A 23048-nucleotide genomic window follows, 5' to 3' on the forward strand; every position below is an offset into this window, starting at 1 on the left:
TAAAAGTCATTTTTTTAAGTATGAAAGTCATTTAGAAAAACGAATTTAGAGATGAACCTGAAGAACTATGTATTTTGAGCATTTTGATCAAACAGAAAACAGATAAGGATATGAATGCTGTAGCCACATTTAGCTATGTGTAAATTACTCAATTTCACTGAACCTCAGTGTGATACTATTACTTGTTCTAACCCTAGTATTTCTGTGAAAGTTACAAACAAATGGTATATAGGAAAATTCTTTGAAAAGCCAAATACTGCACATGTTCATACAAAAGCTATTATCTTGAACTAAAAATATCTGCTAATAACCTTTAAAGCATTTCAGGGAATGTTTAATTGTCTAAATTATTATTAATCGGGAAAGGAAAAATAAAATGATCTATTAGGATTACAACTATTTTTACTAAAAAATTACAAATTACAGATTTCATTATAAACTCATCACACAAGTCAGCTGTGAATACTATTTTGTAAAGGATAACATATTTATGTCAATGTTAATAATTCTACAATTCTTAATATAACATGTCATATATCCAAGTAAGATACCTATAAACTGCCAAGTATCCCAGTGCTACCATACTCTAAAAAGGGGTTAAGAAAGAAAATCTCTGGAAACCAAGAGCAGTTTTTCAGTGAGCTACATAGTGGATTACTACACTCACATGAGTAAATAACTGGAACAACCAAAGATTGTATTTTAACAAGTCATTTACCAAGTAGAAGGAAAGTAAGTCTAAAACATGAATTAGCAATTCTAAGCAGGGCTTGTGAAATGGTCAGCCCCACTATAAGGAGGTTATCTAGAACCTGGAATATTTTGGTGGAGGACTCCCAAATGTCAGTCACTCCAGGCCATCTCTCCTGAACAAGTCAGATTCTCTATAGAGAGGGATCTAAAGAAGTGGCTGATGCACTCCTCTCTGGTTCACCCTCTTCAAAAGGCAAACTCTAGTCTTTCATACCAAGATGGAAGAGGTACCATCGCTTGGTTGAATAGGGTTCAAGAAGATATCAATGCTCTGTGAAAGACTCTCAAAAAATGTTCTTTTCAAAATCCAACCACTCACCCTGGTCTTCATAAATATGGTACTTCTAATTCTTAAGTCTTTCCAAAATTCTGTTTTAGTTTTTTCTAAGTCATCACTACTCAGCAACCACTTTCCAACTTTCAAAAACTGTTAACATATCCTGACTGCTGTTTTCTCCTTTCCTGTTCTCTCTGCTTTAGCATATCATGCCTTTTTTATTTCTTTAACCTCAGCAGGGTTTTGGAAGGTAGTTAAGATAAATGCACTAATTTAACCCAAAATGTTTAACCTGAAGGCTACATTTTTTTTTCACGTTTACATGTAATTTTGGTATATCTGTAAATATAAATTTTTAATTTACTTTGTAATATACCAAGGCTAAAAATGAACATACATTATTTCTTATGTCAGGTTTCTCAATTTTTTCCTTTCAACGTCAATATAAAAGTGTCAATAATGTCCAAGATCCAAGCTAGGGTGCAGGGGAAAGAAAAGAAAGAAGAAAAAAGGAAACAGTGCTTACGAATAATTTTGTTCAATATTTTCCTCTTCTTTAAAAAAAAATTCTCCATCTTCTAGTTCCAAGTAGCTAATATCTGGTCCATCTTGATATGGTGTAATGACTCTTCTATCCATTGCCGGAATCTACAGGAAAAAAAGATGTCACTTTAAATACAAAATTTATGAAGGTATTTTTTAAATAGGTATAATATCCCATATTTTAAAATGTAGTAACATTAAAGTTTACTCCATAAAGTTGTTAAAAAAAAAAAGCTCCCCTATATTAAAAAGACTAATCTATTTGTTAGAGATCATGTGAATTCATGTTTTTGCACTGTCCTGACCTTTGGTAAATAATAAATAATGAAAGACTCTCTGAAGCTTGCAATAACTTTCACTTATAGAGGAATTAAGATACTAATTTTTATTATTTTCAATTTTGATTATCATACTTATTAATGAGAATCTGTAAAGAAATACTAAGTCCTATTTTAAAAGGTCCTAATGTATTAGAATTCATTAAGAAAATATTCCATTGAGACAACTGACCTAATAATATATTGCTTTAGTTGATAATTTCATTGAAAAAAACATAAACCTTACCATTTTTCGATAAAATACAGAAAGATCCTTCAAAACGCCAACACTTAAAACATCAAGAGACCTAACAAATAAGATACAAAATTTTATCTTAATATCCTAGTAAGTTAATATCTGTCAAGATATTTTATATCACTGAATAAGCTTTTTTTAAAAGCATTATTAATATGCTAGCTTCTTAAATTCTTTTTGGATGTGTAGTTATATACATAGATATATTCAGAACACATAACAGAACACACTAGACAAATACGTTGAATAAAACTCAAGCAACTATTATGAATGAATAAGTGATAGGAAAATCTTTTCTATCATAACAAAATAGCATACATGTATTCATTTTCGACCTTCATTTTCCACAAATTATAATCTACAGAAATATTGTAGAACATTGTAGTATTATATTGATAGAACAGTGGCCTATCAGGATACCTACATACCAATTACCTGCATGACCTTGAGCAACTCACTCTATTTCTCTGGACTTTAGTATCTTCACGAGTAAAATGATGAGTACAATGACATTCAGACCAAACCAGTAGTATTCTAAGTAGAGTTTAAGGAACTCTCAGGTTCCAAAGAGGTACTTTAAGGCAGCAGTGAAAATTTAACTCAAAGTTTACATTCTGATTATTTTAAAACTATTTTCCCAACTAATACAAAACAACTTGCATATTCAAATCTGTAACATACCAGTTTTAACACTTTGAGGATAATTAACTTCTGATGCTGTGTCAATTTTGGCACACTCTCCTTTAACATTTCTGTGCATATTTATTTGCACTTCTAACAAATACCTATTTGGTTAGGAATGGTTAAGTTTGTACAAATCTTGGTTTTAATGCAAGTTATGCATGTCTACTTATATAAGTAGAGACATCACCACAGCACATGTGCCATTCTTAATATTAATAGTTCAGTTGACTCGCTTGTCACAAAATAACTAAACAACAGTAGTATGACTATCATTTTCCAGTATTGTAGTTTAGAGATTTGGTGCCTATTTTAGACTTTGGTTGATTCTTATCTGATACCGAGTAAGCTTAATTTGGTAAAAAAAAAAATTTGCTATGATTAGAATTACTAACATAATGTCCACGAATAATTAAATTTATTCTGAAACTCTAGCTAAGCTCTCACACTAAAATACCAGAGGCATTTAAAAATGATATTGTCAAATTCTCAAAAAAAGAAAAAATCTGTTAGTACAACAATTATTTCAATTATGTTTTGAAATCTACTTCATTAAAGATCATGACGTGCAAAGTGAGTTATCAAAAACTGTTATTTATAATAAATTATATGGGCCAAGATTTTCTTGATTCTTTACAAAAGTTTCCTGGGTTTTCTCATCTGTAATGTGACGACAGAAACAGAATCTACTCCACAGGGTTTTCATGAAATTAACTGTATCTATGTAACACTTTTAGAATGCTGCCTGGCATATATCATTAGTTTTCATTATTGCTATTATTAGTTATTACCATTAATAATTATTATGGCAGTAGTATTATTACGAGCAAAACAAATTGCAAACTAGATATTGAAACTAAAAATGCAAACTGACACCAAGATTTCTAATCTCAAATTTCCGTTCACCAAAACAAACTCATTTTTATCATCGTTGACTTTATAGTAAGTAAATGTAATGAAATTTTGACCTTATTAAAAAACAAATCTGTAAATTTATTTCACTAAAAATTCCATTGCTAAAACAGTTGAAAACAATGGAACAACGTTTCCAAGATCCCTTATATTTAAAAATGTCTAGGACTCCTAAATCATTAGCATTTATCAAATTCTTTCCATTCAGGTAATCCTTAAAAAAAGATGAAATATTAGCTTATAAAATAGTGTGTGTGTGTAGAGAGAGAGAGAGCGCACGTGCATACAAGTGCACAAATTTTTATGTAAAATTTGTCATTTTTCATTAGGAACATTCCATTACTTGTTGATTTCTACATAAAGCCTTCAACACACTTATCGGCATGCAATAAACTAGAGGAATTAAATGTTTCAGGCCATCCCTAACATCCTAAATTTGACCAAAGAATCAATGTGTTGTACAGGAAATATCTTAAAGATAATATATACAAAGAAAAACTAGATATCAACCAGTAACAAATTTTATGGGTGCTTACATGTGAATTAATTAAATGCTGGCTTAGTATTACAGTTTCCAAAAGCCAAGATAAAAATTAGTTACAAATCAACCTAAATAAGCAAAAGAGATATGCATTCATATAGAAAATATACTGATAATATTGTTCAACTTTCCAACCAGAATGTTAGTTCCATTAAGGGCAAGAATTTTGTTTGTTTTGTTCTGTTATATCTCAGCAATGGCTAGGATATATTAGGTACTCAAATACTGATGGAATGATTAAATCCTCTTACACGTTTTCTTTTTTCTACAAAGCTGGAATTTATTATTCACTTTTTAATTACTAATCAACTGCTATTATATGTAAATAAGCACTTTTGCAACAGTAATAGAATGTATGCACACAACCAACCTTGCTTCAAGTAAAGCTGCCATATTCAGTCCTATAAACTGTAAACAAGACAGTTTCAATTGCTCAGCATTATACATTGCTGCAAATTCTAATAGCATAGCAGCATTCTTCAGGGTAACTACAAAGGAAGAAAAGATATGCAAAATGAAAGGAATGTTATTACAGTAAATGAAATATACTTATTTCTTAAGTTGTCAGATTTGAACATTTAAAACAAGGAAAACTGAAAGTAGTTTCTTACCAAAAATAACTTACACTAGGATAAATATGAAACTCATTTTCCATCCCAACGTGCCAAAGTAATTTTAAATGAGAAAAAACTAAGCACACATAAAAAAATTTAAGAAGATATAGAAGGTACATCACAGTACCACCTAAAAGCAAGCACATAAGAATCAACAATCTTCCATCTAATATTTTAGAATATTTTAAATTTTCACTGATAAACAGCTTTCCTTTTCATTTATTTAGCACAAAATAATCCTTCTCTCTCCTATAAAACTAAAGATATGCTTAAGACTAAGAGAAACTTAAAAAATCATTCTATAAAATATATTTGAATTTATTTGAGTATATTTACATATATAAATACATACATACTATATATTTGGAAAATAAATCTTACATTATTCATGCCAGCACAGAACCTGGTATGCTGTGCAACAAATTCTGGATTTTGTTACAGTTTTATTAAATTATATATGAAGTATGTTTTGTTAGAAAACTGTCCCAGAATATTCTACTGACCTAGCATATAACTTTGGCTTTCCAAACCTCTCCATTCTTTTCCTTATTTGCTCTGAGTGCCCCCCAACAGAGGAACACAACTGTTTTATACACCAGGCTTCCTCCGTTTCTTTTTTCTTTCTCCCTTGCAACTATAAAAGTTATAACTACAGCCAATAATGGTCTGAGTTTCACTCCTGACTAACCTAAAGTTTCAACTACTAAATAATGAACCTAAAGTTCACCATTTCACAGAAATGAAAATGAGTCATATAAAAACTTTAGAGCTGTTCAGTTGCAAACAAGGATTGCCAATGACCAAAGACCAAACTTCTAAAGAACCATGCTCTTGCTAGTTTCTAGGAAGATCAAGGAAGTCATTAATAAAGGCAACTATGCAACAGGGTGCCAAGAAAGAATATCCGAGGGATGCCAGAAAAGTGAACCGAACAATTAAAAACATCACCTATGTGGATACTTTATACCTATTGTAAGTTGTGTCCTTTATTTTATATATATTTCCATTTTCTTGCTTAAAAGATCACAGTTTTTGTTCTCTTTTTGATAACCAAGGACAAAATATTCTACAGAGCTCAAAAGTAGATAAATAAGATACCAGACCTAAGACAAACTACTAGCAAGTACAAATTAGAAAATTTGACCAAAAATCCCTTCACACTTCCTGAAGTGGCAATATGGCACTGAAGGAGAACAAAGATGAGATTAGAAATTCACAAAATTTTTATATCAGTCTAAGGAAATTACTCTTTATCCTAGAGTAAGCAATTAAAAATACCTGAACAGGTGAAGACAAACTTACTACCTATAGAAAGATTAAAGACTAGTTAGAAGAGAGAAAGAAGACTTAAAAGACTACTGTGACACTACACAGAAGAGATGGGCAACAGTGACCTCAACTAACATAGTTACAGTGAGAATAAAAAGGTGGAAGAAATGTGATCAACATATTTAAGATGAATAAGTTTTGACAGCTAAAAGAATCTGGATATAAGGAGTAAAACAGAAAAACTAACTTTGGGTTTCAAACTTGAGTGTTCAGGAGGAATACCATGCAATTAACTGGAATAAGGAACAGAGAAAGAAAGAAGTTTGAGAGAAAAGAGATGTGTCTGATCAATTATATTAATGGTAAAGTTACATGGACATTCTAGAAAATAGTAAAAAATGAGTAGCTAAACACAGACTTACAGTCAAGACCAGAACAAGGGTAAAAACTTTGTTTCCAAACTCTCGACCTTGTAATTCTGAAATAAATTTCGCACCAAATTTTTTATTCATAGTTTGACATTTCAAAAAAATAACAATGCAATTCTAAGATGTATATATTTTCACATATGAACATCTCTGAAATAAGGATGTGCTTACAAATGATGACATGAAATGGTTTAAATGTTTTGATATTTTTCATAATACAAAAGATACTGGTGAATATAACCATAAATGCCATCGAAATGTCAATAAAATACAGCAATCCTGGACCAACCTGAAAACACTAATATTCTAATTCAAAAATACTCACGTTTTTCAGTTAATGCTACCTCACAAATCTCTTTCAATCTTGTTATGAGAAACTGATCAGCCACCACAAGAATGCTACAAACAAAATCCACATTTTGAGATTCTAAAAAAAAAGAAAATGAGCATCACTGTTTATTACTTTGTAAACATTGTACCTAGTAAAATAAGTTAAAATTATTAAGATGCTAACAAATTATGATTATTTTCTAAATGTTGAAATGGCAACAATGATAAATAGTAGTAATATCAAAAAATTTCTACCTTTTAGTAGAAAACAAAACATCAAAATGCCCTGGTTCACGCTAGAACCATAAAACGGCAACCTGAGTTGATCTGTTTAGTCTAGAAGGTTATTAGAATGCCTGACTTATTTAAAATCTTCCATGTTAGACAAACATTTATCTAATTAAGTCATCTTAGTATCAAACTTAACATATAGGTGTATGTTGACATATACATATAAAAAGGGAGAAGGTTTGAGGTAAGTAATGCTCTTAGATTTCCTTATTTAAAACAAAATTGGTCATCTAAGAGTACATTTTTCAAAACTATAGGAATTCCTTAATTTAAAAATAACTTTCTGCATGCAGAGTACTACTAATGGCCTTAAGCAATGTCCTTGAGCTACTGCCAGAATAACAACATAAAGAGAAAAAAAAAAACAATAACATCACCAAAGGAAGAAGGGGGGGGTGTGGAAGGGAGATGGTGAGAGGGAAGAATGGTTAAGAAGAAAAAAATGAAGAGAAAAAAAACATTTTAAAAAGGAGAGAGAAATATTAGAGAAACATGGTGGAGTGAGAGACGTCCCCAGATTTCTCTCCTTGAAACAACAATAAGCTTGACATCTAAAACTCAACAAAAAAAACACCCACAGTGCACACCAGCACATTTGACTGTGGGATCTAAGCATAAGAGCTACCACAGGTCATAACCCCACATGTCAGGCGGTAGACGAGGAGAACAAAGAAGCTGCCTTGCACAGTCTCTGAAGCTCCCTGCAGGAGGAGGGGGAGAGGAGAAGGAGCAGGGAGTTTCCTGAACAGCCCTGCCTGGGAAGGCTGTGAGTTCCATACAGCCAGAGGCAGGAGCCACTCATCGGGACAGAAAGCAGAAAAGTGGGACGGCAGAAAAACAACAGTTAATTTTGGAAAACTGAGGCTGAGCCATAACCCCTATTCTCCATCCCAGAGGGCCTTCCCCTGATACTCTTCAAGACTGAACACCATAGACCCTCAGGGGAATCTGAACAAATGCTACTGAAACTGTTGCCAACACTGGGACTAAAACTGTGTGTAGCAAGTGTGATTAAATATCTATAAGAAAAGAAAAAGGCATTATTAAGGCTTTTTTATAAAGAAGGGATCCAAGATGCTTAGATGCCAACAACTGGAAACCAAAAGAAAAGTGCATTCTTTGCAGCAGGCTAAACAGAGACCTTTATATAATAAATCATCTTTCTGGAAAAAAAGGCAGAATACATTTCCATTAATGCCCAGGCAGAGAAATAGTCCATTAAACACCATGAACAACCAACGTGACGAGGCATCTCAGAAAGAAAGAGAAAAATCTTCAGAAAATAAGCTTACAGACAAAGAAATATGCAACTTAAATGACAGAGAATTCAGGATGGTACTTCTGAAAAAACTCAGTGAGTTCCAAAACAAGTCATATCAACAATGTCAGGAATTGAAAAAACACCTAGATGAGCAGAACAAGGAGACTGAAACCCTCAAAAAGAAGAGAATAAATCTTCTGGAAAAAAGATAAATACACACATACACTGCAAGAGTTAAAAAATGAAACAGCAAGCTTGGGAAACAGAGTCGACCAAATGGAGGAAAGGATCAGTGATATCAAAGACAGAAATCTGGAAATAAATCAGAAGGAAGGAGAGAGAAACCAAAGAATAAAAAATAATAAAAGAGAAATTCAAGAACTAGCTGATATCATCAGGAGAGGAAACAAGAATAACGGGCATTATTGAAAGCTAGGAAACGGAGCAGGAAAGCATTTTCGAACAAATAGTGGATGAAAATTTCTCAAATCGAAGAAGTGAGTTGGAGCATGGAATTCAAGAAATCAACAGAACATTCAATTATCTCAACCCAAAAAGGCCAAGACACATCGTATTAAAATTATCAAAAATCAACAACAAAGACAGAATTCTCAGGGCAGCCGGAAAAGAAAAAACGGTAACTTATAAAGGAGAACATTAGATTATCGTTGGATTTCTCAGCGCAAACCTTACAAGCCAGGAAAGAATGGAATCAAATATTTAAACTAATAAGTGAAAAGAACTGCCAGCCTAGAATAATGTATCCAGCTAAGCAGAAGTAGCGGTACTAGGGTACTAGTATTGGATGAAAGAAATTACAAAATAGAAGAGGTAAAGAAAGATACTGAGGGACCCTTCATGATAAAGGGAATCATGCACCAACAAGCATAACACTTATTAATATCTATGCTCTCAATTAGGGAGGCCCAAAATATGTAAAGCAATTACTAACAGAACTAAAAAAAGAAACAGACCAAAACACTATCATAGTAGGGGACCTAAATACCCCATGGTTGGATATGGACAGATCATCCAAACAGAAAATCAATAAGGAAAATCACATTCTTAAATGATACATTAGACCAACAGGACATAATTGACATATACAGAGCCTTCCATCACAAAACAGCTGCTTATACATTCTTCTCTAGTGCACATGGAACATTCTTAAGAATCGACCACATACAGGGACACGGAGATAGCCTCCACAAATATAAGAGGGTTGAAATCATATCGACTATATACTCTGATCATAATGCTTTGAAACTAGAGATCAACTGCAAAAAGAAAGCAGGATGAAACACAAATACATGGAGATTAAATGACAAGCTACTGAAGAATAACTGAGTCACAGAAGAAATAAAAATAGAGATCAAGAGATACATAGAAGCAAATGATAACGATAGCACAACATATCAACTTTTTGGACATGGCAAAAGCTGTCATAAGAGGAAAGTTCATATCATTACTTTATCATTACCTATCTCCAAAAACAAGAATGAACACAAATGCTTCATCTTAAAAAACTAAAAAAGGAAGAACAAATGAAGCGTCAAGTCACCAAAAGGAAAAAAATAATCAAAATTAAAGCAGAATTAAATGAAGTTGAAAACGAAACACAATAGAAAAAATAAATGCAACAAAGAGCTGGTTCTTTGAGAAGGTTAATGAAATTGACAAACCCTTGGTTACACTCACTAAAAAGAAAGGACACAAATAAAATCATGGATGAAAGAGGGGAAATTATGACTGAAATCGCAGAACTACATAGGATCATACAAAAATACTATGAAAAAGTATATAACACCAAAGTTAATAACCTAGAAGAAATGGACCAGTACTTAGAAAAATATGATCCTCCTAGACAGAATCAAGAAGAACAAGAAAATCTAAATAGATTGATTAGCACTATGGAAATTGAAACAATCATCAAAAACCTACCAAGAAGTAAAAGTCCAGGACCAGACAGCTTCACCAGTGAATTCTACCAAACATTCAAAGATTTAATATCTATTCTCCTCAAACTCTTCCGAACAAACTGAAGAGGAAGCAATACTTCCCAATTCATTTTATGAGGCCAATATTACCCTGATACCAAAACCTGGTAAAGATAACACGAAAAGAGAAAACTACAGACCAATATCTCTCATGAACACAGATACTAAAATCCTGAATAAGATACTAGTGGACTGAATACAGCAACATATTAAAAAGATTATATACCATGATCAAGTGGGCTTCATTTCATATCAAAGGCACAGAGATGGTTCAACATATGCAAATTGATTAATGTGATACACTACATAAACAAATTAAAAAATATGAATCATATGATCATATCAATAGACATAGAAAAAGCTTTCAACAAAATACAGCATTCATTTATGATCAAAACATTTAACAAAATTGGTATAGAAGGAAAATATCTTAACATTAATAAAGGCCATATATGACAAGCCCTCAGCCAACATTATACTTAATGATGAAAAACTAAAAACCTTTCCTCTAAGATAGGAACAAGGCAAGGCTGTTCACTAACATTAGAGGTCCTAGCAAGTACAATCAGACAAGAAAAAGATATAAAAAGCATACAAATAGGAAACAAAGAAGTCAAACTGTCACTATTTGAGGATGACATGATTCTCTATATAGAAAACCCTAAAGACTCCACAAGAACATTACTAGAAATAACAGGCAAATACAGTAGTTTCTGGATACAAAATCAGTGTTCAAAAATCCATAGCGTTCCTATACTCTAATCACAAAATGTCAGAAAAAGAAGTGGAAAAAATAATTCCTTTTGCAATTGCAACAAAAAGAATAAAATACCTAGGAAAAAAAATCTAATGAAACATGTGAAGGGTCTATATAATGAAAACTAGAAGACCCTATTAAAAGAAATTGAAGATGATACAATGAATGGAAAGATATTCTACAGTTAAAATGACCTTATTACCTAAAGCATTATACAGATTTAATGCAATCCCCATCAAAATCCCATCAACATTTTTTAAAGAAATATAATAAAAAATCATCAGATTTGTATGGAAGCACAAAAGATCCTGAATTGCCAAAGCCATCCTGAGAAAAAGAATGAGGTTGGAGGCATCACTCTGCCCAACTTCAAATTATACAACAAAGTGACATGAATTAAAACAGCATGATATTGGCAGAAAAACAGACATACGAAGCAGTGGAACAGAATCGAGAGTCCAGAAGTAAACCCATATTTATATGGGCAAATTATTTTCAACAAAAAAGCCAAAAACATACAGCGGAGAAAAAAAAAGTCTCTTCAATAAATGGTTCTGGGAAAACTGGAAAGCCACCTACAAAAGAATGAAACTAGACTGTTGTCTATCACCACACACCAAAATTAACTCAAAATGGATTAAGGACCTGAATATAAGACCTGAAACAGTAAAATGCATAGAACTAAACTTAAGGACCTTGGATTTAAAGAGGATTTTATGAATTTGACCTCAAAGGCAAGGGAAGTAAAAGCTAAAATAAATGAATGGGACTACATCAAAGTAAAAAGCTTATGCTCAGCAAAAAAAATTGTCAACAAGGTAAAGAGACAGCCATCCGAATGAGAAAATATATTTGTGAGTAACGCCTCTGATAAGGGCCTAATATCCAAAACATGCTAAGAACTCATACGACTCAACAAAAATGATCTAATCAAAAAATGGGCAGACGACCTGAACAGATACTTCTCCCTAAAGAACATACAAATGGCCAATAAATACATGAAAAGATGTTAAACATCGCTATCTATTAGGGAAATGCAAATCAAAACCACAATGAGATGCCATCTCATACCTGTTAGAATAGCTATAATCAACAGGACAAGTAAAAATAAAAGTTGGAGAGATTGCAGAGAAAAAGGAACCCTCATACACTGCTGGTGGGACTGCAAATTGGTACAGAAACTATAGAAAACAGTAAAGAGGTTCCTCAAAAAACTGAGAATTGATCTACCGATCTACCATATGATCCACCAATCCCTCTACTAGGTATTTACCTGAAAGACTTGAAAACTCATATCTAAAATGATATTTGCACACCGATGTTCACAGCTTTATTCACAGCATCCAGAATGCAGAAGCAACCAAAATGTCCTATAATAGATGATTGGCTAATGAAACTGTGGTACATATATACAATGGAATCTTATTCAGCCATAAGAAGAGATGAAATACTGCCATTTGCAACAACATGGATGGACTCTGACATAATCATACTAAGTGAAATAAGCCAGACAGAAAAGGTTGAAAATCACAAGATATCATTTATATATGGGATATAAACTTAAAAGCAACAAAAGAAAAGGACAAACGGAAACTCATGGGCACAGACAATAGACTAGAGGTGACCAGAGGGAAAGGAGGAGTGGGGAGGAGGTAGATGGTGGGAAAAAAAATAGAAAAAATAGAAAAATAAAATCAGCAAATAAAAGCAACAAATGAACAGGACAAACAAACAGAGACTCATGGGCATGCACTACAGACTAGTTTTCAGAGGGTGGGAGTTGGGGAGGAGAGGGGAGGTAGACATGGTAAAGGGGGTCAAATATAGGGAGATAGAGGGAGGGTGAAGTGGGTAAAGGGGATCAAATGTATGATGGCAAAGGAAACTGGACTTTGAGTGGTAGACACACAATAGACTATACAGATGTCAAATTATAATGTTCACCTGAAAATTATATAATTGTACTAACCAATGTTACCCCAATAACTTTTTATTTAAAAAAATAAAATAAAATAAAAAGGAGAAAGGTGAAGTCATTGGGAATGACAGGCTAAGGACTACTTCCAAAATTCCTTTCCTCCTCAAAAGCCAAGAGAATACTGCAAACAATGGTCAAAATCGACTTTCAGAATTCTAGTAATTAGCTTAAGGCTTGCAAAAATGTGGGGAGTGCTGACTCAAAAAAATTAGCTGAATATTGATAAGAACAGTAAGCTTTGGGACATTGAAGCTTTTCCTATTTAGATCTTCCTCTCCACTCTTCCATAGTAGTCTTGAAAACTAAGAACCATACAGTCACAATGAAGAGCTAAACCACTGGAGGAGACAGAACAGCTGTGGAGCAATATTAAAGAACTGTCATTATTTGACCTGTATGTCAGTTTCCTGGACCCCACCCACTAACAGGGCTTATCTTTATTTGATCTACTCAAAGCTTATAAAATGTGAATAGCCTTTTCCTTAAGGGCATTTATTAAAAACGATCAGCAGCTATTGTTTAACATTGAAGCTGAATGAGTCAATGATACCGGAAAGAGCAAAGAGAGATCAAAAAATTTTTTAAATAGTTAGGGAAAGAGATGTTGTCATAAGTATTTTCGTCCCCTAAAAATTCACATGTTGAAGTACTAATTTCCAGTGTGGCTATATTTGGAGATGGGGCCTCTAAGGAAGTAATTAAGGTTAAATGAAATCATAATGGTGGGGCCCTGATCTGAAAGGATTAGAGTCCTCTAAGACACACCAGAAGTATCTCTATCTCTTCCTCTCACCACATGCCCTGCCATTGTCTAACACACATGCACACACACACACATACGAAGGCAGCCATGTATAAACCAAGAAGAGAGTCCTCACTAGAAGACACCAGCCTTGCTAGACCCTGATCTGGGACTTTTTGACTCCTGAACTGTAAGCAAAATGCATTTCTATTGTTTAAGGCACCCAGTCTATGGTATTTTGTTATGGCAGCCTAAGCAGAATAATACAGATGTCCACGGTAGAGTTTGAAAAGTTACAACATATATTTGTAAATATAGAAGGCCACACTGAACAAACAGCAAAAACAATAAACCCGGAGGAAGAAGAACCTAATTTTAAGAGTTGCCACATTATATTATTTAAAATCCAGTTTTCAACAACAACAAAAAATTATGACAGATGCAAAGAAATATATGGGCCACATACAGGAAGAAGGCAACCAAGAGAAAAAGTCCCTGAGGAAGAGAAGATACTAAACTATTGGACAAAGAGTTTAAAGCAGCTATTTGAAATATGACCAAAGAAATACATGTCTTTAAAAAAATGAGTACAATGTCTCACAAAATTAATAGCATCAATGAAAATAGAAATTATAGGTCAAATGAGAATATCCAATGAGAAACGAAAAGAAAAAATGAATAAAAATAAATAGAGCATAAGAGACCTATGGAATACCATCCAGCATACCAAGATACATATGGGAGTCCAAGACAGAAAAAACAAAGGACAGAAAGAATACCTGAAGAAATAATGGTGGAGGTGGGGGGTGAGCAAAGTAAAAGTACACAAGTGTTCTATACAATTAAAGTTCAGTTGTGATTAGTTTAAAATTGATTGTTATAACTATAAGATGTTATACATAAACCTCATGGTAACCATAAAGCAAAACCTATAGTAGATACACAAAAAATAAAGAATGAAAAAAAACCACTATCACAAAAATCATTAAATTGCAAAGACAGAAACAAAGGAACTATAAAATAGAAAACTGACAAAATGGCAATAATAAGTCCTTATCCATCAATAATTACTTTAAATGCAAATAGGTTAGATTCTCCAGTCAAAAGACAAAGTGGTTAAATGAAGAAGGAAACAAGATACAATTGTATATTGACTACAAGAGACTTATTTTACCTTTAAGAATATATATATAAGCGGAAAGTGAAAGGATGCAAAAAGATATTTCATGCAAATGGTAACAAAAGTGAGAACAGGAATGGCTATATTTATATCAGACAAAATAGGCTTTAAGCCAAAAACAGTCATGAGAAAAAGGTCACTATACAGTAATAATGGGGTTGATACTTCAATAGTATATAACAATTGTAAAGATATATGCACACAACATAAAGATATATGCACCCTAAATATATGAAGAAAATATTAACAGAACTAAACGCAGAAACAGACATCAATACTATAATAATGGAGGACTTCGATACCTCATATTCAACTATGGATGGATCATCCAGATGGAAAAATCAATAAGGAAACAGCAGACCTGACAACACTACAGATCAAATGGGCCTAATAGACATATGCAGAGCACTCCATCTAACAGCAGCAAATACATATTCTTCTCAAGTACAAGCAAAATGTTCTTAAGGCTAGATCATAAGTCAGGCCACCAAACAAGTTTCAACAATTTAAAAAGATTTGAAATCATACCAAGTACCTTCTCCAACTAAAATGGTATATAACTAGAACAACAAGAGAAAAATTGGAATCCAATTCACAAATATGTGGAGATTAAACCTCAGTCCTAAACAACCAATAAGTAAAAAAAAAAAAAAACAAAAAACAAAAAACAAAACAAAGAAGGGCAAAACATATCTTGAGACATATGAAAATGGAAATACAACATATAAAAATTTATGGTATGAAGCACAAAAAGTTCTAACAAGAAAGTTGATATGATAAATGCCTTACTAAAAGAAAGATCTCAAAAGAATAACCTTAAGGTTTTTCACACAAGAACTAAAAAAGGAAAAAATGAAGCCCAAAGTTAGAAGAAATAATAAAAATTATAGCAGAAAGCAATGAACTCGAACTAGAAAAACAACAGAAAAGGTCAACAAAACTAAGAATTGGTTGTTTTAAAAGATAAACAAAATTAACAAACCCTAAAAATAAATTTTAGCAAACCCTTAAGAAGACTAAAAAAGAGAGGACTCAATTATAAATGAAAAAGGAGAAATTACAACTGATATTACAAAAATACAAAGCATCATAAGAGACTACTATGAACAAGTATACACTAATGAATTGGTCAACCTAGAAGAAATGGATAAATTCCTACAAATACACAATATACCACGACTGAATCATGAAGAAATGGAAAATCTTAATGAACCAATAATAGTAAGGAGATTGACTCAGTAATCAAAGATCTCCCCCAAAAGACCAGATGGCTTCACAGGTGAATTCTACCAAACATTTAAAGAAAAATTAACATGGATCCTTCTCAAACTTGTCCAAAGAACTGAAGAAGAAGGAACATTTCCAAACTCACTTCATTAGGCCAGCATTGTTCTGATACCAAAGACAGACAAGGACACTACAAGAAAATTATAGAAAATCCCTGATGAACATGCATGCAAAAACCCTCAATAAAATACTAGTCATCCAAATTCAACATATATTAAAAAGATCAGATGCCATGATTAAGTGGGATTTACACCTGAGATGCAAGGATGGTTGGACACATACAAATCAATAAATATGATATACATTAACTGATAAAAAAAATCATATAATCATCTCAATACAGAAAGTATATATGACCAAATTCAACATTCATTCATGATCAAAACTCTCAATAACATTAGATACAGAAAAGAATGTATCTCTATATAATAAAGGCCATATATGACAAGTTCACAGCTAATATAACACTCAGCAGTAGAAATCTGAAAGCTGTTCATCATAAGATCAAGAAAACAAGAATGCCCACTCTTATCATTTCTATTTATCACAGTACTGGAAATCCTAGCCAGAGCAATTAGGCAAGAAATAAACAGCATCCGAAATGGAAAGAAAGAAGTAAAACTGTTACTGTTTGCAGATGATTAGATCTTATATAGTGAAACCTTAATGATTACAATGACAAGCTATTAGAATAAATAAATTCAATAAAGTTACAGGATACAAAACCAACAAAAAAAATCTGTTGCTTTTCTATGCACAAACAACAAACTATCCCAAAAAGTAATAAAGAAAACAATCCTACTTACAATTACGTTAATATAAAACATTTAGGAATAAATTTAGCCAAAGAAATGAATAATCTGTATGCTGGAAAGTATAAAACATCAAGGAAAGATACTAAAGAAGATGCAAATAAGTGGAAAGATTTACTATGTTCATGGACTGGAGAACTGATATTAAAATACCCATTCTACCCAAAGCAATCTACAGATTCAACAAAATCGTATCAAAATTCCAATGTTATTTTTTCACAGAAATAAACAAAAGCAATCCTAAAATTCATACTGAACTACAAAAGACCCCGAATAGCCAAACAAAACTGGAGGCATGTTATTTTCTGATTTTAAACTCTATTACAAAGCTTCAGTAATCAAAACAGTAATATACTCATATAAACAGAGACACATATCAATTATATCTTAAATATCTAAAATATCATAACCCTTATTATCACCTTTTATCACCACTGCTTCATCAGTATAGAGGTAGTCCAAAATAACTTTTAGTATGTCAGAATGTATTTGCATTTCCAGAGCTGCACGAGTGGAAGCCTGAATAAAAGAAAATAAAATAATTAATTTTAAACTACCAAATACTTCTATATTCTGATTGCTATTGGTACAAAAAAACTTTCAAGAGGGAACACATTAAATACAAAAGAACATTTATAAAACAAAAAAACTAAAATGAGATACATTCCATTTTAAATTGCTTTATAACATGAAAAAGGATCAAGAAAAATCAAGAAAAAAAGAAGTACACTGGTATTCCAAATACATGTCCAAATAATGGGGAAGTTCTGATTTAAGTATCTTTTTTGCAACAATTTTCATTTCTAATGTTGCTATTTTCCACCAGGCTGATGCATAAATACAAAAGAAAAACTGAGTTAAAATATCAGGTTCCTATTTTAAATTTCTTTAGTACATAATCTCCTCAAAATATAAAGAAGTACTGTTACCAGCCTATGTGGTTTCTACTTAAATCTTACCTCGATCCATGAGCTACTCAGCATACTATGAAAATATTCTGAAAGGAAAAAAAAATCAGTTCACTAAGAATAGTGAAATAACACTAAACAAATAAATTGGCACCTAAGAAAAAGTGTACCTACCAAGTCTAGCACAAAGAACACATTTATGACAAGGAAATTCCTTTCCATCTACTGATTTCATGGTCACGTCACATAGAAACGAACTGCAAGAAAAAGAATTTATTTGAAGCCTTTCTTTACATTTAGCAAATTAAGAAAATTCATTATATGATTTGGCTTAACTTGATTTTTCTCTTACTTACTTAAAGGCAGCAGAGAATAAACTTGAGGGTGTACATACAAATACTTTATTTTCTTTCACTTTTGGGAAGATAATAAGGGCCTTACAATAAAAATAATATTTGAAAAGAGAACTGAATGCAGATAGGTATTCAAAAGGCCTTTCTTCTAATTTTTCTTTTTCATTACAGGTCAGGTGTTAATAATATAATATTAAGTGACATTATAGTCAACGGTCTTTTGATTCACTTACTTGTACAACCCATTCTGTGCTAAGCATAATCTAGATACTGCTAGTTTCCCTTTCTCTATAAACTTTTCACCTACAAAGTATAAATACCTAAAGACAAAAAATTTTAATAACAAATGTATTTAGAATAGCATATTTATTACTGAAAAGGTTTATAAAGAAATCATCATAATGGTGAAGAGGTATAATTAGTTTGGTTTTGAGATTACATCATTTCCTGATTAAAAAAATAAAAAATTCCTTTCCTAATTAGAAAGTTATCAGAAAAACTGAATTGTACCAATGTCTTATTGAGCAGTAACATTTTATTCATTTCCTTCACCTCTCCAACATTTCCTAAAATTAAGAACATTAGGTAAAGGTAAAATGTATCTACCGAAATATTTTGCTTCGTATGCAAGAAGAGCTCCATTTCCATGCTTAGGTCCCAAAATCTAAAGATGAAAAGTTTATCTTCATTTCCTTACTTACCATTTTTTCTGATTCAGCTTTGGTTTATTACCAGTTTTCTTGTCAATAACATTAATTTTTTCATTTTCAAATCTGACTCCATCTAACCTATCAAGAATAGATAAGAATTAACAATTGGTATATATACTTCTCTACAAAAACAAGCAATAAAAATCCATCCAATAAATTAGTTTACATTTATCTAAACATGACTATATAATTTATATCACCTAAAAAAGTATCTCAAAGAACCCCCTCTGTGATAAAGAAATAATCATACATCTTCAATTTTAAGTGTTCAAACTATATTAATATCATTACTGACAAAAAAAAAATCAAAATATATACTCCTCTCCTACTCCCACACAATGAAGGTTATACTGCCACAAGCAACATAAATACCTTAAAAACAGAATTTCTAAAAGTCTGGTTTATAATACGACAAATACTGTGCTAACCACTTTATACGTTATATAACCAACCCATACCAACAATATGAGGTCACTATTATCCCTCCCATTTTCTATATTAAGAAAGTAAAAGTTCAAAGAAAGTAAGAAATTTACCCCAGCTAGTCATAAAGCTAAGAGACATATAGAGGTCTAACTCCAAAGACAGTACTCTTTCTAGTACACCACACTGCCTGCCACTCTAGATCCGTTACACAAACACCAAAGAATTCAAGCTCTTAATAACAGCCTTCCCATACTTTAGTGTTTTAATCCAGGGAGTCCCACAGAGATAACTTTTGAATAAAATGGAGGAAGAACACATCCCATATATCTCCCTTCAAAAAGAAATGGTGGGGCCGGGGAAGTAGGGAGGAAGAAAAAGAGAGGAGCAAAGTAAAAGAATTTTTAAAAGGAGGGTATAATGAGGTACAAGAATAGATATTAAGGAGGAACCATACCTACTGCTCAAATTACAGAAACCAAATTTCCTTGCAACATTTTGTAACATTCTTACAGGATCATCTTCCCCAACACTTTTTACTTTTTTGGAAGATTTTAGTTTGTTTTTCTGCTTTTCATTAATTGTATGAGCTTGATTACTTTTATAAACTTCAAATGCTGACTTCTGATTATCTTCATGGGAATTTATTTTATTCAAATGAGAATTCAGAGTGCCCTGATATTCTTCTGGTTTTTTGTTTAAGTTTATTTTTGGTTTGAATCCATGAGTTAAAAAGTCACAAGTATCTGTGTATATAAATTGTAAAAGGTATTCAAACAAGTCAGGATGAACCTTTTCTACCACAAAGAGGTGGCATCCTGCAGAATCTTCGTCTTTCCTGTAAACATCTGTAAAGTCTAAAGAAGTACCATCTGAAAGAAACAATTTCTGAAAAAAGTCAGAACGTGCTGCCAAAATGTATTTATGAGCAGGGAAGATTCTGTTGCCAACTTGAAATGTCACATCATGGATATTGTCCATTTCATCCGCTTCCCTCAACAGTTTGCCAAACTCTTCAAGAAAGGATGATGAGGACACAGCTGGAATTTCATAAAGACTAGAAATGAAATAAAAATCACTTTTACTTTCAAGAAAAATGTATAAAACCATAAGCATCTCTAGCCAATTCTCCTTTTAAAGTCCAATTTTTAAAATTTATCACTTAGAAAATTTTTAAATTAGCATATCCTAAAATATAATACTATATAGTCTTAGATACTGACCATAATACTTGAAATTTTGTTCCTTTTGTTTTTCTCCTAAATTAAAATGCTAACAATTAAGTTTCTCTTTGAAAGCAGTGTTTTCTATTTCTACAAAGAAATACTAGAATATAAATTTCAAATGACTATTTCATAGAAATTTTACATGATTAAAAGTATAAATAAAAATATTCAAAAAAGAATACAGTTCTCAACCTTTTCCTCTTTTATATCCTTTAATTTTACAAGTGGAGGAAAATAATTATACAGAGAACTGAGTAAATACTTCAGGTCCCAGATCCCAGAATAGGGAAGAAACTCAAAGAAGCAAAGATAAAAACACAGACATAAAACGAGTCTGGTAACCTTAATACTTTCAGTACGATCGATCACACATTCCCAATCCACGTATGGGCGACCAACCCTCCTGGTTTGCCTGGGACTGAGGGGTTTCCCAGGAAACTGTCAGTGCTAAATACGGGACAGACCTGGGCAAAACAGGATGGATGGTCACCCTACTTCTAGGACATCTTTCTTTTCAATAATAGTACCTTTTATATTTATCTTAACGTGTCATTTCTCCAACAATGTGACTTAGAAGATTTGCACAGAGATTCACACTGCCCTACAGATGACTCTACCTCTTCTTTTGTCAATTCTCATGGTATTCGAGGGTCAGAAATTATTGAAAAGTACATAACAAATATCTATATTTCTCAGAATCTGAGAAATTAAGAGTACATAAAGTACTAAAGATACAAATAAACTTTGTGTGTGTGTTTACATATATGTATATAAACACATATATTTCCTTAATATTTTCAATAAATATCAGTTTACAAACTAAAAGGAACATTTGTCATTTCCAGTATAACAAATTCCACCTTTGAGTTATCCTGGTAACATGATTATCTGTCTAAAGTCTCTACAAGACTTGACAACAGTTCTTCAATTAAATTTGCTCCAGGAGCTACAGAAAACAAAAGAAAACCCAGTGACTGTTCCTTTTAAAAATGAAAATTATTAATACAGGTGGTACCTTGTTTTAGGATCTGACTGCAGGATTGCAAAGTTACATCCACTTGGATCTGTGCTGACACTAACAGCTCTATGGGCAAAAGTAAGTTTCTCAAGTCGAATTCTTTCATATACACTATTTATATCAGAGACACAAGACACATCTGATGAGGAATTATGAAGGTTTGATAGAATCTCTGTTTAAAAAAAAAAAAAATTCCCATTAAGGCTTTATTGAAACTATTTAAAATGACTTAGGAGTAAATGGAACAGGTAAACAATTAGGAGAGTATGAAAATATCTTGTGAACGTATTAAGCCCTTTTGAAAAACTATACCTTCTTTCTCTTCAACACAATTTGTAGCCCATATATTGGCTGTATTATATATGAAATTGTAGTGAGACAATTTTCATTATCCATGAATTTATCTCTTTCAAGAAACACATCCTCCACAATGCAACCAGTAATCTTTCTAAAAAGCGAATCTAGTGTTAAACTAGCTTTTAAAATTACTCAGCTTGCATTAAAAATATACAAACTCAACATCTTCATAATATAATTGCTTATTTGCTTCCTCTCATTTATTTAGCAAATATCTGAGTGACTACACTGTGCTCAGAGTCTAGAAAAAGAATAAACGATGTAGAGTGAAGTTATATTAATGAACCTAAAGTGGAAAGATTTCAGAAATATGAGACAAAAGTGTCAAAACTGGTAACTAATTAGATGTAGAGGGTGAGGGAATATGGGGTGTCAAAAATAACCATTTACTTAGATTGAAAACACTGAAAAGCAGATGTGATGCATGAGCTCATGAGTTCAGTTTTAGACCACTAAATATGACTAAGTTCTAAGGACTAGTTCCAAGGACTTCCAACATTTACAAGTAGAACCTGCATTCTGGTTACTCTCTCAAATTCAGTCTTAATTCAATCTCAGATGGCTTTACTAATCTTCCCTAACACTTACTTATTCCAATTTCTATACTCCCAAAAAACTTATGTGCATATTAGTATTTGTCTCCATGAACTGTAAATACTTATATACATGTCTACTGCTCCTACAAATTTATGAGTGTATCAGAACAGGGGTCCGTCTTATATATTTTCATGTTACTAAAACCTAGCACTATATTGGGCACCTAAGTAAATATACCCTAAATGTCAAGATAAATATAAAAATAAGGAAAAATAAGTTGCATCGTGAAA

At 32.2% G+C, this 23048-nt stretch overlaps 1 protein-coding gene across 1 annotated transcript in view; it reads right to left on the reverse strand.

The window, feature by feature from the left end:
* Positions 1-23048, reverse strand: part of IBTK (inhibitor of Bruton tyrosine kinase) — a 73966-nt gene that overhangs the window by 28364 nt on the left and 22554 nt on the right. Inside the window, exons 11-20 of the mRNA XM_016149607.2 lie at positions 21862-22036; positions 20078-20677; positions 19189-19275; positions 18309-18391; positions 18186-18223; positions 17649-17745; positions 6917-7018; positions 4651-4768; positions 2138-2198; positions 1557-1678 (exon numbers count right to left, since the gene is read on the reverse strand). Of these exons, the coding sequence (XP_016005093.2) occupies positions 1557-1678; positions 2138-2198; positions 4651-4768; positions 6917-7018; positions 17649-17745; positions 18186-18223; positions 18309-18391; positions 19189-19275; positions 20078-20677; positions 21862-22036 (1483 nt within the window). The remainder of the gene's footprint in view (positions 1-1556; positions 1679-2137; positions 2199-4650; positions 4769-6916; positions 7019-17648; positions 17746-18185; positions 18224-18308; positions 18392-19188; positions 19276-20077; positions 20678-21861; positions 22037-23048) is intronic.

This window comes from Rousettus aegyptiacus, unplaced genomic scaffold (assembly GCF_014176215.1).
Source record: "Rousettus aegyptiacus isolate mRouAeg1 unplaced genomic scaffold, mRouAeg1.p scaffold_m13_p_1, whole genome shotgun sequence".
NCBI classification, from domain to species: domain Eukaryota; kingdom Metazoa; phylum Chordata; class Mammalia; order Chiroptera; family Pteropodidae; genus Rousettus; species Rousettus aegyptiacus.